The sequence below is a fragment of the Cetorhinus maximus genome, chromosome 3 (genome assembly GCF_964194155.1).
Source record: "Cetorhinus maximus chromosome 3, sCetMax3.hap1.1, whole genome shotgun sequence".
NCBI lineage: Eukaryota > Metazoa > Chordata > Chondrichthyes > Lamniformes > Cetorhinidae > Cetorhinus > Cetorhinus maximus.
In genome coordinates, this window is record NC_135881.1 from 27583496 (window position 1) to 27601792 (window position 18297).

General features: G+C 46.9%; 1 protein-coding gene and 1 long non-coding RNA gene across 3 annotated transcripts in view; one reads left to right on the forward strand and one right to left on the reverse strand.

Moving 5' to 3' along the window:
- Window positions 1-18297, forward strand: part of LOC144676939 (uncharacterized) — a 191670-nt gene that overhangs the window by 30454 nt on the left and 142919 nt on the right. The window lies entirely within an intron of this gene.
- The window catches only part of ptprn2 (protein tyrosine phosphatase receptor type N2), a 1029555-nt gene continuing 1017370 nt past the window's right edge, over window positions 6113-18297 (reverse strand). For both annotated transcript variants that reach the window (XM_078537232.1, XM_078537231.1), the window contains exon 23: window positions 6113-8923. In XM_078537232.1, the coding sequence (XP_078393358.1) occupies window positions 8852-8923 (72 nt within the window). In that variant the 3' untranslated portion in view covers window positions 6113-8851. The remainder of the gene's footprint in view (window positions 8924-18297) is intronic.

The following is an 18297-nucleotide window of genomic DNA, read 5'->3' on the forward strand; positions in this document are numbered from 1 at the left end:
AACAGTAGTGGCATCTGTTTCAAGTTTCCCTTTGGGATTTGAGCAGCTCAGCATTTATCATCCACAGTGCCATAACAGTGCTATATAAAAAGAAGTTATTGTTGGCAGTAATCTCCAAATGAAATTGTATAAAATGCTTTTTGGAAATCGCAGTCTATTATATCCACTATGGGCTGAATTTTCAGTTTGGTGGGGGCAGGGGGGTTGGGGGGGGCGGCGGCAGAGCGGGAGTACGGGTGCGGGCGAGCGCAGACAGGCGGGCCAAGGATAGCGGGAGTGGGTGGGCAGCGGCGGCTGGAGTGCATTGTCCGCAGGGTTCAATGGCGACCCGGCGGCTTGTATATCTGAAGTGCTGGTAGCCTTTGGAAGGCTGCTCACAATGGCAAGTGGAAGAGCTCACCAGATGGCTTCTGGTGAGCAGGCCAGTCTGGAGGGTAGGCCAGCGGAGCAGGCGAGGCTGGAGGGTAGGCACCAGGGCAGGCCAGGCCAGAGGGTGTAGGGTGGGGGGGCCTGTGTGCCCCTCGTTTCTCAGATGATTGCCTTGCTGCCCTCCTTGAGGAGGTGGCACCATGGTGGGAGGTGCTGGTTCCCCAGGATGGGAGGAGGGGGCCCCCCCCACATTACCAAACGTGCCTGGGAGGAGGTGGCAGAGGTGGTGAGCTCTCGCAACGTGGTGCGGCGCAGCTGGGCACAGTGTCGCAAGCGCTTCAACGACTTGTTGCGCTCAGGAAGGGTGAGGACAATGTTGGCATTGGTCACTTAACCCAGCAGGTCGGCTTACACCTGCACCTGCCCCCCACCCCCGCTCCTTGGCCCCCCAAGTCTGAGTGTAGTGATTGCATTGAATCATTGACAGCATGTGTCCTTCTCTGGTTGGGCCAGCAGATATTGCCCATGCTGAGGTCACCCTAAGAGGGTGGTGGAGCTCCAGGACATGTCAAAGTCAGGGTGATGACATGCTGGGAGGGGAGCTTCAAGGTGGCATTGCAACGAACTATCTGCTGCGCTCTGCGCGCCACGTGCTTGTGCCTCCTTGCTATGGATGGTTAGACCGTGTGGTGCCTAATGTGATGTAGGCAGCATGTGTCCGGTGGAGGTGGGGGGGAGGGGGCGGGTTGCAGGGAACAGGCCTAGCATCTTTGTGTGAGTGTTCGGTAGCAGCAGGGTGAGGAGGCACTGGAGCCCTGATATGTCCCACTCTGGTTGGGGTGGGCTGTGCGCGAAGAGAGTCCATGTACAATTTTCACTAATCAATCCTTGTCTCATATTTTCAGGAGAAGAATGCTCATAACATGGCAGAGCGTGCAGCCAGCCACAGATCGCTATTCTTAGCTGCTTTGAGCAGGAGGCCCTGGATCTGGAGAGGCGCCATGCGCCCAGTGGTGTCAGTGAGGCTGGAGTATCATGGCCAGGTATGTGTGCCCAGCAGTAAGGTCAGCATTGTTCTCCCAACAGCCATAGCACTGCTGAATGTTAATTGATTTAATTTTGCAACATGGCCGAAGCAATGAGCTACATGTCCAAGCGCCATGAGCCCTCCATGGAGAGAGGGGCGACTCTCATGGAGAGGCTTCTCCAGGAGACCCCGTTAGGGCTTCCTGGGGATGCGCTCTGACCAGCAAGCCCTCACATCGGCCTTGACCTCAGCTGGTCAGTGCCAGTGTGGGAGATGGTTTGGGCATCAACTTTCCCAGCTCGGTGCCCATCCATCCAAGGTGAGCAGGGAGGTCCGAAGCGACCTCATGTCGGCGCAGCAGCTGCCTGGCGTCTCTGCGGGCATCTCTCAGGGCGCTCCGGATGAGGGCAGCAGCTCCTCCACCCCTCTCCCAGTGACTGTAGCATCCGGTGAGGCTGCGACGACTGGGGAGATGGCAGCTGTGGAACTGGCAGCTCCCTCCCAGGTGGGGCCAGCACAGGCTCCACGGGCCAGAGGACGACCGCCAAGGTCATCGAGGCCGACAGGACAGCAGAGTCAGCAGGCTGTCAAAGATGCCACTCCAAGCGACGGGGCAGCACCAAGACGTAGCACCCGGAAACGAAAACATAAGGCACCTTCAGCACAACACGGGTTTTTCACTGGTGTTTTTGTGTTAGCCCAACATGAGGTCCTTATGATTTGTTTTGTAACACTATTCTCTTTTTTTTGGAATAAGTTGGTTTGTTTGACGTAATAAATTCAGATATGTCACCATGGCTGAGGGTGCCTCTTTTCTTCTGTCTGTGGATGATTTCCAAAAATGTAATGAGTGCTTTGTGGGCCATTCAGCTTTATTAACAAGGCCCTTAGTTACTGTTCCTAACCTGGCAGATTTTGCACTTAGGTGTCGAGTGTCCAGCCTACAACCCAGGTTTGTCCTGGTGGTTCATCTGTGGTGTGCTAGCTGAAGGTTCGTTGGATTAAAGCCTCCCGGGTGTTCCTGCCTCCCTGGAGTATGCCCGGGTCAGCGTCTACCCCCTCAGCATTTCCCTGTACCTGCTCATCCTCGGACTCACTGCTGGACTCATCGTGTGTGGCCGCAGCCACTGTGTCAACATCTTCATCGTTCCCCCCTTTCCAGCGCAAGATTGTGGAGAGCGCAGCATGCAACCACTATCACCGAGACACGATCTGAGGGGTGCTGGAGTGTGCCCTCAAACGGTCCAGGCATCGGAAGCGCATCTTGAGAAGACCGATGGCTCTCTCCTCCACAGCCCTTGTGGAGCCATGGCTCCTATTGTACCGCTGTTCAGCTTCTGTTCTTGGATGGCAGAGAGGCGTCATGAGCCACCTTCTGAGGGGATAGCCCTTGTCACCCAGCAGCCATTCATCCAGCCGGGCTGGAGCACTGAAGACCCCCGGCACCTGGGAGTGTCTGAGGATGTGGGCATCATGGGAGCTGCCTGGGTACCTTGCACAGACTTGTGGAATCTGCATCCTGTGATCACACACTATCTGCACGTTCATGGAGTGGAAGCCCCTCCTGTTGACGAAGGCACCGGGCTTACCTGCTGGCGCCTTGATGGCCACATGTGTACAGTCTATTGCAACATGGATGCGGGGGAAGCCAGCAATGGCCACGAAGCCTCTGGCTCGGTGTGTCTGGCTTGCCTGGCCCCAACAATAGAGGATGATGGTCAATGCACGGCTGAACAGAGCGTCTGTAACCTGCTTGACACAAGTGTGGACGCTAATTGGGAGACACCGCAAAGATCACCCACCGACCCCTGGAAGAAGTCAGAGGCATAGAAGTTGAGGGCAGCTGTGACCTTCAGAGCCACTGGCATGGGGTGTCCACCCTCACAGTTCATAGAGATCTCAGGCCCAATCATCTGACAGATACAGTTGACTGTCACCCTTGAGAGATGTAGCCTCCTTCGGCACTGCACCTCAGACATATTGAGGTAGCTGCTTCGCTGCCTTTATACCCTGGCAGCAGGAGAGTGGTGATTTCTGCAGCCCTTTCCACCTTGGACTACCTCTTGGCCCTGCACCCCTTGTGCCTGCGCCTCTCCTCCCAAAGGTGGCTCCCTTGAAGGCTGAATGTGCACTCCTGGCCACCTCCCCCTTCTAGCCCTCCCTTCCTCCTCAGAGAAGCTGCCTCCAGCAGACAGTTCAGCTCCCATTCCCAGGCTAAGGGAAGGCTTCCTGAAACCTGCAGACCCAGAAAAGATTCCTCACTGCAGAGTGCTGACCTGAAGGTTAAGAGTCCAGAAAAAGCAGCTGGTATGCGTTTTGAAGTATTGCAGATCACACAGGCAAGTTTCGACAACTTTCATACAGAAATACTTGACAGAGCACATTTGCGACCCCACTGAGCCCTCTTATCCCGCCTGTGGATGAGGTTTATACAAATGTGTCCTACCCGCCTGCCCGTTGTGCCTGTGCGCCGACCCAAAGATTGCATAGGCGCCGAAAAATCAGTGTCCATTGGCGCCTCAAGGACCTTAATTGGCCCGTTAATTAATGGCGGGCGCACATCGGACATCATCGCGTGCCCGCCCAACGAAATATGGCGATGGTGTGCAGTGACATCGGGACCGCCGTCATTTTATATGCAGATGTGCGGGGCCCACCCCCGCACGCCAAGGGGAAAATTCTGCCCTATGTGATGGTTATAGCTTCCGAAAATCTCCAGTGTTAGTTAAGAATGGCCTGACCATGCTAATCCATGTCTTTATCAAGCTATGTTTTCCTACATGTTTACTCACTGCATTCTTTGATACCTGTTAAGATTTTCCTTACTGTCAAGTTAACTTAGCTCATATGCACTTTCAATGATGGTTTCCTTAAAAGAATTCTGCTCTTGCAGTAGAAGGGCAAAGTTGAAGAAGCTCCAGACTCTGTTACGGTATCCACCATACTCCACAAACAATACTTTATTCACATGTAATTTTTTTTTTACAGAAATAGAACAAAATACTTTTTATATTTTATTATTGTATGTACAAATAAATAACCATAAATGAATATGAAGTAAGGGAAGAGAGGGTTTCAGAATGATCCAGTATTATGGGGGAAATTCAGGTAACATGGAGATGAAAATCCATCACATATGTTTACTGTGATTATGCTGGCACTAAATTAACTGTCCTGAATGACCAGATGGGAGCCAAGTAATAGGTCAGATCTGCCAGACAATTCTTCCAGGATGACGGTCTGTCTTATGTAGAACCAGGATTTCATAAAGCAGTCAAAATCACACTGTAAAAAGACTTATACCAAAGCCTTCCTGAAAGAGAAGTGGGATGGAAGAACAACACCAATCAGCACCACTTGTTGGTGCTGCCAAATTGTAAGTTGATTAGTCTGCAGCATCAATGACTATTTTCAATGCAGTATTCAGCCAGATCCGGCACATCAGGGGTCGTTTAACTTTGGCACTGGTAGGAAATGCAATGATGAATTAGATGCCCATTATATGCAACACTGACTGGAGACATTGTAAGTGACCAATTCAATATTACCCATTTTATACTTGACACCAAAATTACAAGTATGCCCATTTACAATGTAAATCTGCAGTCTTTAGAAGCTGGAATCTTCAACGATTGCAAACTTGTCCTTTAAAGCTTTAGGTTTTCAAGTAACGGAAAAGGCTATTTTAAAAAGAAAGCTGCTTCCACTTCCCTAATGGATGGCAGGAGCAAAGCAGGCAGGGGAAATGTTCTAAAGTATCTCAGGGATAATTTCAACTTTGGCCAGTATTTAAAAAGCTGAGAGTGAATCAGCAGCCCAATTTACATTTCCCCCGATTTCCATTTCCACGTTTTAAACGATCATCTATAGTCAAAATGATCCCCTTTAAGCTTAGGAAAGAGAGTATAGGAGGAGAAAAAAAAGCGACTGACACAATGAACACAGGAGAATTGTCTCCTTCAACTTTATGCAAAAATTAAGTGTGTGTTTCGTTTAGCAGTCTCAGGTTAATATTCCAGTATCAATATAATTCTAGTGTCTGATTAACTAAACATCAATATTATAACCAATATTAATATTTAGTTCGGCACCATTGTGGTGAATATAAACAAAAGTCGTTGGTCCAGGGAGATGGAAAATTTCCTTGCATCTGCCAGCAGATTAATAAGAATTAAAATATGTCAAATTTTCAAACTGTCTCTCCAGGAACTTTAAAAATAAAAATCCAATGTCATGCATTAAATTGTGTAAAATTGAGCAAGTAGTTACGTGATTTTTTTTTAAAGTTCTGCATATTTGCTTCAAAATATTCACGAAACAGTCGACTTTGGTCTGTGGGAAGAAATGTCAAAGCTTTAACAGTGTTTTTCATTCCTGTTGAGCATTTTGTGCATTCAGTTAATGCAACATGTGAATTAATATCGTTTAGTTGAAAAATGCTTTTATCTCCCCGAGTTAAAATAAAAATATATGTGATTTCGAATGCTTTCTTTTCAAATGGAAAATGTGCTGGAATGTTCAGGAATACCTAGTTATGATGTATCACTAAATTTTGAAGAAAAGCTATTCAATACTTAAGCCAAATTATTGAAAGCATGTGGCTTTGAAAGTGTTAAATGTTCTGAGAGCGACCCAGCTACATAATTTTGGCTACTCGTAAATAACCGATCCTTATCATAAATTCTCTCACCATAAAGCAAATAAAATAAGTCCTAATTGGGAAATAATACCGATTATTTATTGGATAAAAAGAAAGTACCAGTTATCAGTAAGAGGCAAACATTAGGCTACTTTTGAAGACTTAACACAACAGAACTCTCAAACAATTCTGATAAGAGTGCTGTCTTCGTAAAGCTAAAACAATTAAAATATATTCTTAAGAGGCATATATGAGATTGGTCTTACATAACTAGGACTATTTACAGACAAAGACTATATATTCTGTGCCAACATCAAATTTGCAAGACTGTAGTAGTTGCCAGAATTGAATAAAATCAAACACTTAGGATTTCTACCTACATGTCTACATTGAGACTCAATCTGAAGTGGAAGAATGCTCAGAAAAATTAGTTGAGATTGCGTTACTTTAAGTGGGACAGGACAGGATCTGGGTGTTCAGTAAGGACACAATCAACAATCAGATCAACGTTTATATTTGCTCACCAAGGGGTAAGGATATCATTGTTCACCTTCGGCACTATGTGCCAGCTGAACCAGTAGATTGTACAGGAGGGAAATAAAGGATTATCTTGGCGTCTCACCAGTAACCAACCTTGTACCAAAGCTCAACAAAAGATGATAATCAACTGCTCTCACGTTAGGAATGGCATATAGATGCAACTCATGCCACCTTCAGTTTACCTCAGTAATACACCTAGACTCAAACCTCAGGACTTCTAACTGCACGACTGTGATTTCTTACACTAACCTCTCTGAATCTGACTGCTGGTTTGTTCCCAGTATTAATGTTGATTTATGGACACTATTTGTGATGGTCTGGTTCTGACCATCAAAGCCTAAATTGGATTGTCCAAACCATTTGCACTTAAAACCCCCGAGTTCACGGCAAGAAAGGAACCATCATCACACTGGTCTCGGTTGGATTCAAACCCAGAACTCTGCATCAGGTGTATTGACATAACTATATATTTTCCAATGAAGAGTTGATGTATGTGAGGGAGAAATATTTTAACAAACAATGTTAGTCAAGGAATGGCAAGGGCAATACTGAGGTTATCTAAATTGTCTCAACAATGTATTTTAGAATTAAGTTCAGAAGAACACCTTCTTCTTCATTGTGACAAGACCGACCGGACTGGAAGTAACTGAAGCTTTCCCATGGACTTTATGCAACCTTCACACCTCTGCCTGTGCGCATTCTTTTGTGAAATGTCAGGGCTTTGGACAGAGATCTAAAAGGACTGTTATTATATTGTCCTCTCCATTCTATAACTTAGAAGCAAAGGATATCAAGTACAGAATCTCTGTTAGGTGTTGCATAAGGATATGAAACACCAGCACTGCCATGATAACAATCTCTCAATTGCTTTTCCTAGGCACGATTTGAATGCGATTCTTCCCAAAGGAGAACAGTATATTCAAACATAGCACATGTGAGCAGTGGAAGAATGCAAAGTATTCAACACCACTAATGATGCTATAATTTAACACATTCAACATTCTAAATGTGTGGCTCTGATAAATTATGGATCACTAATTATGTATGGATTAATATTACTTGCTAAATTCACCACCGCTATCACCGATTCTCCTGGATAACTCAGATAGAGAAAACTTCAGGGTAGCAGAAAGAGAGTTTTTATCGTATTCATTTACAGGATGTGGGTCTCACTGGCTAGGCCAGCATTTATTGCTCATCGCTAATTGCCCTTGAGAAAGGCGGTGGTGAGCTGCCTTCATGAACCGCTGCAGTCCACGTGGTGTTAGTGCCACAGGGGATTGGACCAGGGGTACAGCAATTGTTTTATGTTTCAGTGGGCATGAGGAATTTGGGATTCCTACACAGGGAGTATGTGGGATTCCTTCCTTAGGTGCATCGAGTGAAGACCAGGAGCATCCCCAGGAGTGGGGGCAAGTCAGTAGCGTAGTCACCCCTGGTTACCTGCTTTCCAGCACCCAGATTCATATTGGACAGAGGACAGCATGTGACAGAATGAGTCCTATAAGAAAAGGACAAAATATAATTATAATTCAAGTGCAGGGTACCTCCTTAAATAATCCATTGGTAACAGTGCTGACAATTTTCTACTGGACTAAATACTTTCAAAATGTTTTTATGACAGACTCTAAAGGTGTTTTAAGGCTGAAATAATTTCCCTTGAATTAATTTCCAAGAGTTTCGTACCAAACACCATGACTAACCATCTTCAGGTATCTTATGATGGCAACCAGATTACAATGTGAAAGTCACATTGTTACTGTGCCAAAGTAACATCATGGGAAGAATGGTGACATCAGCCTTTAGGAGCAGGAGGACTCCACGTGGAGTCACGTGGCGATTACTGTCGTAGCTAATTTCTGCAATAGAATTAATATAGATTTAATACAGACAGGCTTTTCTATACCTTTATTCCAATATTAATATTAATAAAAACTCAAGTGTTATGTTTTTAAAATTTTGACTCTACAATATACTCAGATCTGCCTTGTTTCTGGGTTATCTCCTTTGAGTGCTTTGTATCCAGTTCTGTCCGGTCCCAAAAAAGCGTATGTATAAATACTTCTCACCTAATCTTTATTTCTTCCTACTTTGAAACGGTTCAGAGTTTATTTTTTGAGCTAAGAATTGCATCAATTACAGATGTTGAAGGGACACATTTTCTAAAGCCGTTAAAATAAAAGTTACACAGCCAAGATCAGATCACATTTTCTACAACATTCATGGAGACCGACACGATTAAAGTGTTGGAGCCACGAGGAGTCTCTGGTTGTCTCTCACTGTGGCAGTGCCTTTAGGATAGCGTTCACTTCCTCAGCCACTGCTGTCAACGCAAACTCAAACTGCTCCTGTGAAAGATAAACAAGCACAGTTAGAACAAATTATCATGTCATTTATGTATTAACCATGAGATACAACCTATTATTTTTTAAATCATAAACCCAGTAAGAGTCTATGGGAATACAATTTTTCCACCTCCTCTCCTCCTCTTTTGAAGACCTTGGCTCTTGCCAGGGTTGGTTTTGAGCAGCCTTCTGGTACCTCGTCCAAGTCTGTGACTGGAAACAGTGACTGTCAGGAGGATAATCAACCACAAATGGCACTATAAACCAGCAAGATCCTGTCCTCACTCGCTAATGACCCCACGGGCAGCCGAGGTCACTGGACTGCAAAAAGTGGTGGGAACTCGGGCTGAATTTCCAACTTCCCAAAAGCACTAAGACCTACTGGAACATCCCAACTAGTAAACTGATATTGATTGGTTAACTCAACGCAGGTCAGAGTTCAAATGCGAGTCTGTTGGGACTGTATGAACATAATATACTGTTTGAAAGGGTGGCGGAAGCAGATTTAAAAAACTTTCAAAAGTGAATTGGATGACTGCTTGAAGTGGAAAAAAATTGCAGGGCTATAGTGAAGCAGTGGGGGATTGGGATTGGGCAGCTCTTGGATAGCTCTTTCAGGGAGGAATCTTCCGCTCTTGGCCTATGGGTGTGAGTTGGAATCATATCTGGATTCCGACACCAGTGCGATACTCAAGGCTGCCTTGGCTCTGCCATCCAATTAAGGATAGCCAGCAATTCCCTGAGGCTGCAAGCCCAATCAGAGGTGACAGATGTGAGAGGGAAACGCAAGGGTGCTTCCATCTTGAGGCACCCTCTGAAGGGGCATTAGCCTTAATAAAATAGATGTTGGCCACAGCTGCAAGGCCATCTTCATGTGGGCTATGTGCTTTCTTGCATCATTGTGTACTTAGTCACATATTAACACTGTGTGTGCCAGACTCTAATACTACACTTCCCCCAAGTCTATATCCAATTTACTTCATGAGCAGGATATCCCCCCGTCAGTGGCGAAGTTGAAGTGCAGGCGCGCAGAGGCGTGCCTCCGATCGGCATCCCCGATTGGGGGCGCGCACATGCGCACGAAAGAGCGCACTCATCTTCCTGAGGCTAAGTGCTGCCTCAGAGAGATCGGCTCTACTGTCAAAAAATTAAAAATAGAAAAAAAAAATTCCCTGACATAGCCCCTCATGTGACACTGTCACATGAGTTGGGACATGTCCATAATTTAAAAAAAAAGTTTAATTAAATTTTTTAAAACCTACATGAAACCTCATCCCGCCCGTGGATGAGGTTTCATGCTTTTTCTAATTCGTGCCAGAGCTCCTGGTCTGCCCGCCAACTTTAAGGTTGGACGGGCAGGTCCATTAATTAGTTTAATGACTCTGTCAATGGCCTCAATTGGCCATTGACAGGTCGGAGGGCGCACAGCTGATTTTGCTGAGCCCCCGCCTGCCTGAAAATTTAAATGGTTCCGCCCGACATCACCATGCATCATTTTACGTGTCGGCGAGCGGCACCCCCCCCCCACAACCTCCCACCCCCCCCCCCCCCCCCCCACCCCGTTCGCCAGCGTGAAAGTCCTGGCCCCGATGTCTTACATTGTTCTCAGTCTCATGCATTTACATTGTTCTTACCACCTTATTGCTATTACTACATTAGCACCATTACAATATTCTCACTACCCCATCTCTGCCCTTCAAGTCCTTGAATTTACAGGTTCAGATGGTCTGGAGGCCTGAGAACCTTTCCAAATCTCATTCGTTATTCTGTCAGAGGAGTGGTAGGCTCTGTTGTTTCTGGTTCTTCCTGTTGATTTGGAAGTTGGTATCCTTTCATCCCTTTATTCCATTCCTTTGTGCTGAACTGCCCTTGGCTGGTTCAGCTGTTGTGTTGATCAGTGGTCGCCGCTACTCTAACTTGTTCCTTGCGGGGTGGGTGAACAATGTGCCCATCTCCATGTCACTTCTTTCTTTTCATCTTTCTATGTGTAGGCTGCTTCGATGCCCTCTGTGGCTGAGGTAGAGCGTTCTTGTGGCGAGAAGGAGGTTTAGTGGTACGCTCACCTCTGCTTTTTGCTGTTGATGGTGGGAAGCTGCTACCAGGTTCCAGCATCCCTTGTGGTTGTGACATGCTGGCTGGAAGCTGTAGCTTAGTGCACGATGGTTGCCGTGTTGTACCATTGTCATAGTTGGAGGTAGAGGTTTCTCAGGTTGCTGATCACTCTTTTGTACCACTTCCACTGGAGGTGTTGTGGTTATCTCGTGGACAGTAGGCTAGTCTGACCGTCGGGCGTTTTCAGGAACCTGCAACGACAATGGATAAATCCGTTCCACAAAGAGAGAAGAGAGTTAAGAGCCGAAGTCTGAGTCTGAATACTCTTTGGTGTTTGGGAACTCGGGACTGTGCAGTTCTGGTTGGCTAATGACCGTGCTTGTCTTGACATCCTCTGCCGTCTGGAAGAGACCCAGGGCTAAGCAGGCATCCCTGTTCAGGTGAGAGAAAGGCTCATTATGGATGATGTGCATCAGCTCAAAGATCTGTTTTCCGCCAGACCTCAGTGGTTCCAGGATCATGCCAAAGACTTGAAGTCAAATTCCTCCTTCCCTGTAAAGTGACGTGCCCGTCATTCAAAATCAGAGGTCTTTGAGCCATGGTTCCTTGTCTGGCAGGACCGCCATGCTGGCAACTGAATTTCATGTATAATTTGTTAGATTGACAAAGATGTCTGCGTTCCAGAATGAGAACCCACAATCGTTGACCTCACCCATGAAGCATGTCTGTGTCTCTTCTGGGTTTTTGGTCTCGACCTCGTGGATTACTTTTGGGCTTTCTGTGCGTTTCTGGGGTTTTGACTTGCACAGTTTGCCACTGTGTCCCATCCTGTTACAGTGGGGGCGTTGGGCTGTACTTTCAGGACACTGACCTCTCCTTTGAGGGCACTTCACACCGCAACGCTGGCAAGGTTGGTCTACTGGCCGGTTTGGGAATTGCTTTCCCTGACTTGGATTGTCCCTGTGTCTTTGTAGCTTAATGAGCTGGAATGAGGGTTGGCTTCTGGCCTATGTTTTATTCTCTCCCCTTAAGATTGTCCTGTGCTGCTTATGGAGTTTACACAGTCTAAATATCTGGATTGCCTTGTCCAGGGTTAGATCTTCTTTAGCTCGTAGGAGGTCAGAGAGTGTATCGTCTCTCACTCACACCACTATTCTGTCTCTGATGAATGCAGACTTTAAATCTCTATATTCACACCCTTCTGCCATCCTATAGAGATCATTTATGAAGGAACTGATGGGTTCCTAGGCAGTTGGGCTCTCTTACTGAATTTAGCTCTCTCCAGTATTTTATTGGTTTTCAAGTTAAAATAAATGGTCAAAAGATTTTAAAACCTCCTTGAATTTTGTGGATTACTCATTAATAGCCTGTCTTACAATGATGTCGTCTGCAATTGGGCCTATAGGGTAAAACAGCATGTTCACCTGCTCTCCTTCTGACTTTTTATTTAAACCAGAAGTGATGCTGTATCTGAAAAATATTTTCCTCCAAAGACCCCAATTTTGTGACTGGTTTGGGCCTTGGGTTAGTCCAAATTGAGTTGGAAGTGTTGAATTGTGATCCATGTTAAAGATTTTTGAATTGTATGCGCAGTTTTAAGAGCTTACAGGCTTTCAAGATGGCATCGCTGTTAACTCTGAGACAAAGGGGTTTCTTTAACTTGCTGGTTTTGGCGGGCTCTGCAAAATGGCGGTGACACGCTTCTTGAAGAAGACTATTAGTAATGGCTACCTGGATCAGCTGTGTGCCGATCTTTTTTATTCCGTGGTTTGCTGTGCCAAGTAACGAGGCGTTCGAATCTAAAGTTATGCTTGCCGTTTTCCAAGCTGGACAGTCTCAATATTCACAAGAGATGCAGATAATTAATTCTTTTTCTGATTTTATGAGTTCGGAGGCCACATGTTGGGGCTCTGACTGGGAAATAGGGTTTTAGCAATGAGCTTTCCTTCAATGGCGCCTCTGACACGGAATTAGGGAGAGGGTTCTCAGGAGTAGCTGCAGCCTAGAACTTTAAAAGATTTAGATCACCCCTGCAGGCTCTGTGGATTCTGCGCTCTAAAGCTGGACTTCCAAGGGAGATTCAATGGAGTCTTCTGCTGCAGTAAACATTTCTACCTTCAGCTTCCAGGCCTTTTCTCTAGAGCATTTTCTGGTGAGCTTTCTCTGCGTCTTCAGCTTCTGTTGGGAGCTTTCATTGAAGTTTTGTCCTGGTCTTCCTGCATCTTGGCCTGTTTCAGTATTTTAGCAAGGTTGAGGGATTTTGATCCCCAGCTGCCACCATGCTGGGAGGGTGTTGTTTACAGAATGGTGTCTCTTAAAGAATTTTTCATAGTTTTCCGTAGGTTAACTGTAAGTCTCTACTCTATTAGGTAGAGCTATTTACACATGTACAGTAAAGGGTACAGGTTAGGAGCTATCTCCATGCTTAGGCCTTAATCAGTCTCTGCTCAACACCATGCTGACCTCTGGGTCTGGGTCATGTGCCTTCTTACATCACTGTGTGGGCAGTGCTGTGCTCTGTCCCACATTAACCCTGTATGTGCCAGACCCTTATACTACAGTAGTGTTTCACTGATGGCTGTGGCTTCAGTGAGACTGATAAAACAGGGGTCGCTATTGGCCCCTCCCAGGGCAGCCGCCAGCAGACCCTGCTGGACTGGGCCCTCATTGGTCACTTAATTATAGAGATTGGCTACCTTCTCCTGCTAATTAGGGATGGGGTGGGGGGGGGGGGTGTCGCGGTGAGGTCCAGGCTGGGTTGGGAGGGGCAGTCTCTGCCAGGGCTGACCAGCCACCGGGAAGATCGCTGTTTTCCCAAGCCCTATTTCTCTGAAATTCCTCCCTGCCCTGGAGCCTTCTTCCATGAGACCGGGTGAATTTAGCCCTCATAGAGCCAGCTCAGGCATGATGGGCTGGATAACCGCCATCTGCACTGGATCTTTCTACGCTTTACCACCCTGGCAGTACATTTAACAACTAAGATATCAGGGAATGTCTGTATTATTGCCAATGGGAACATGACTTCCAACTTTGCAAAATGGGGGAGTCAAGATGGTGATTTTTAGGGAGTCTGTTAGGGGAGCCAGGTTACCTCACACTTATACCTGTTTCTAATACTTGCAAAATAACTTAGACATTTTGTATATCCAACTGCAAAAAAAATCGTTATTAACAACTTGCAACCCTACACCTGCGATCAAAGGCATTGCGATAGAAGCAGGTGCTTGCGAATGGCTTATAACAGAGCTTTAAAGGGCGTTGGGAATGCCAAGGAGCTGGACTTTGGAGCAGCAGGCAGCATGAGTGCAGATCCTACAGGAGGGGATACGTAACATTTCAAAACTATGATCATAAAAATGTTTCCATGAGCTCGATTCAACAGCTGAAGATCCAGACTCGTACTGCCCATGGTGGGGTGCTTGGGTATACAGGAAGAGAAGCCAGTTGTAATAGAGCCAAAAAATGGCGTTGGTGTCCCTTGGCGTTGACCTTCGTGTGTGTAGTGAGGCTCCTGCCTGTTTTGACGGCAGCTCTAGTTAACAGGTTGTAGGTGGGCCAAAATATTTAAACAGCAACAACGCAGTGGTAAGTCAGCATGTTTCATTTCAGTGCGACTATTGCCCTGTTCTTAAGTGCATATGGGATGGTAGCAACATGAAAATTGAACCACTGGGTTCCTTTTTTAACTCTCATTCCCTGTCTCATAGGGCAGAATTTTGTCCTTGGCGTGCGGGTATGGCGGTGGCGAGCAGGGGGCGGGGGGTCGGAAGCTGACTGCTGCCCGCGATCGGGGCCGGAAGGCAATTTCACGCTGGCGGGCCAATTAAGACCCGCCCATCGAGAAACCCGAGCAGCAGCACTGAGCGCTGTCTGTGCAGGCGGTGCGGGGAGTGCGAGCTGAGTGAGTGCGGCCTACGCACATGCGGGTGTGCGCGAGCGCTGCATAATCTCCCTGAGGCACAGAGCTGCCTCAGGGAGATGAACTGATTTGAAAACAAAATTAAAGGTTTTATAAATGTCATGGAACATGTCTCCTCATGTGACTCTGTCAAATGAGCAGGGACATGTTATTTATGAAAAATTAAAGTTTTTATTTGATTTTTATTTGCTTTTGGAAACTTCATCCCGCCGGTGGATGAGGTTTCCAAAAAAAGTGCAAAGGCCGCTTGACCTTTTCGCCTGCCCGACAACCGTAAGGTTGGATGAGCAGCGAAAAATTTACTTTAATTACCTTTTTAATAATGGCCTTAGTAGGCCTCATAATTGCTGGTGGGTGCACTTCCGACTCCAGCGCGCGCCCGCTGACTGAAATATCGCATGAGTGCGCGACGTCATCGTGTGTCATTATACGCTCGGTCGGGTTGGGCACGCGCCTGCCTGCCGAGCTAAAAATTTTGCCCATAATGTGGGGGTGTTTTTATTGGGGGGGGTGTGTGTGTGTGTGTGTGTGTGTGTGTTTTTCCAATCACAGAGGTGGTGGGGGTGGGGGAATGTCCAATGGTCCAATCGGGTGCAGTCCCGATCGTGTTCAGGGGGTTGGTTGGAGGGAGCAGACAGGTTGTGGGTTGGCGCACAGGGTTTCTGGGGTAGCTTGTCGAATCTGGAAGAAACGCTTCAGGTCCTCCTGGCCCATGAGCGGTGCTGTAACTGCACTTCCCATCTGGATTCAGCCCCTTCACGCCCTCTTTCAGTGGTCAGGTTACCTGAAGCCTGGGAAATCAATCTGACATAAAAGTAGAATGACTGCGAAAGCAAAGCACGCAGCCTCATTATAATATTTAGATGACCAACCCACCTCCTGCAGGCTGATTGGTTGCCTCGCCTGCCTCTCAGGCTGCCCAGTTTTCTTAAAACTGTAAAGTGGGCTGGGTTGGTTTGGGTTCAATTCCTGTTGCCGATTCTTTGAATTTTAACTTCTGCCCTGACCCCAATGCACCTACTTGTAGGAGTTAAGATTCAGCCTTGAGCCTCACACTCCACTGCTGGATAAGGATGCAAGAAGCTGCTCTGGCGTATGAGAGAGGGTGACTGTACTACCCCATATAATCCAAGAAAATTAAAGTACAAATATTAGAGCAAAGAAGGTAATGGAGATATTTTATAGCGGGTTCACGATTACGAGGGGTTCCGATAGAGTAAATAAGGAGAAACTGTCTCCTCGTCCAGGATGGTCGGCAACCAGAGGACCCAGATTTAAAATAAATAAAGCGGCATCTGAGGAGGAATTCTTCCACTCAGCAAGTTATGATCTTGAATGCACTGCCTGAAAAGGCGATGGAAACAGAGTAAATGATAACTTCCAAAGGAGGAATTGGATCTCTACTTGAAAAAGAAAAAATTGCAAGGCTTTGAGCACTGGAGCAGGGACCGTTCTTTCAGAGGGCTGGCTCAGACATGAAGGGTCAAATGGCCTCCTGCTACATTGAATGATTCTGAGCGGAATCGTCCCAGGTTTGCACTAAGTCTGGTTGCGGGCAGGAAAAGGGCCGTTTTACCCACGGGCCACAATGGCAGGTTTTCATGCCGTAATCCCACCTGATTAATCATGCATTCCTGGGAAACATGCCGTTTAACTGGTGGGCCGCCTCCAATTCACCTTCCACCCCATCACCTCACCACTTCCTCACACCGGGTGCCATACTTAAAGTGCAGCCACGTGTACACCTCTCAGTGCTTCCAGCCCAGGACTGCTAAATAAAAGACATGGCCCCAAAAGGCAAGAAGAGTGCAACCCACCCTCCCCCACCACCACCCTGCCAATTCAGAGGCGTATCCCTGGGAGGCCTTCTGGACACCGTTGGAGCCCGCCGCGATGTCCTCTACCCTGCCATGGCACAAGTGTCACCACTCTGGCTTGGGTGGCAGTGGTGGTCAGTGCCAACGCTGCACAGAAGAGGTTTGCCATCCAGTGCAGAAAGAGGATGAATGATCTCATCTGTGCCACCAGGGTAAGGCAACCATCTCACCACTCTAAACTCACCAGCCCATCACACATTCACTGGCATCTCACTCACTGCCAGCTCAAGGGACATCGCCGCTCACTCTCTCACACACACCCTCACATCTCCATTTGGCCTCATCTTCTCTGGAGACTGCCTCCTCAGCCCTCAACATCTTGAGGCCACTTGCACAAATCAGCATGTGCCCCCACACACACCCTGGGATACCCTCCTTCCCCAATACAGCACTCGCCCTGCAGTCTCTTCCCTTGCCCGAGGCCACTTCTCCCCCTTCCTCAAGCAAGCCCTAGCCCTGCAGCCATTGAAAAGCCACCCCAGCCTTATAGCTGATCTCGTAAGTAGAGGCCTACCAATGAGGCCCCCTAAAAGTGATGTGGTACTGCCTCTGAAGCCTGGCGCTGATGACCGTGAGTGCCGCCCGAAGCAAGGCAGGCAACCAAACCTCAAAGTCCTGAGTGAAGTGCGACTCGCCAGGTGCACGTTGCTTATGTTCAGTTGTGAAATACATCGCCCAGATGGTCTAACGTGTGGGGATAATTCCATCGGGCAGGGCTTGCAAATGTATTAAAATGAAGTTCCCGACATGTGGCAGTGGGAAGTGTGGCCCGCCATTGACGGGCGGAGCGGACGATTGCAAACTGGTTTCATGATGACGAGAAACCCATTTTGGCCTTCCCGCCATATTGTCCACTCACGCCCGCCATGACGTCTGACGTCAGCGGGCACGGAAAATTTTGCCCTCTGTTTCAAACCCTGGGAGGCATAATGATGAAAGTGGTCAGTTATTATAGGGAAAGGATTCCAGTTCTGCCAAAAGCTCCAAGCCTGAAATGATAATCTGTCTTTTCTCTTTTTGGACATTAGTAGAGCTATTATGTATTTCCAAGATTTATGGTTTTCACTTCAGCTTTTATAGGGATTGTGACATTGTACTAATCATTACATTGCTGCTCAAATGCTGTCAAAAACGGTACACCTGATTATTAAAGTTAGAGTTTTAAAAAAATTATCAATACACTTGACACAAGTTTATCTAGGCAATGCTAATAACTGACACGGGAACCTATCTTACATTCTAGTTTGCTACAGGGCTTGCCATAATTGACATTTCAAACCTGACTTTTAATCTACAGATTTAAATGACTTTGAAGGCCTTTTACTCCTTATTTATATTCAGTGATGCAAGTGCATGGTTTGTTTAGATCCGTCCGAAGAAAACTCTCCTGAGAGAATCTCCCGCTGGTCCATAATTAGATATTTATAATTCAGCATGCATCTGAATAAATGAATCAGAGTGTGTGAGAAGGCATGTTGTTGCCTAGCAGCAGTCAGAGCAAGTTTCTGCAGTGATTAGGATTCTTGTAC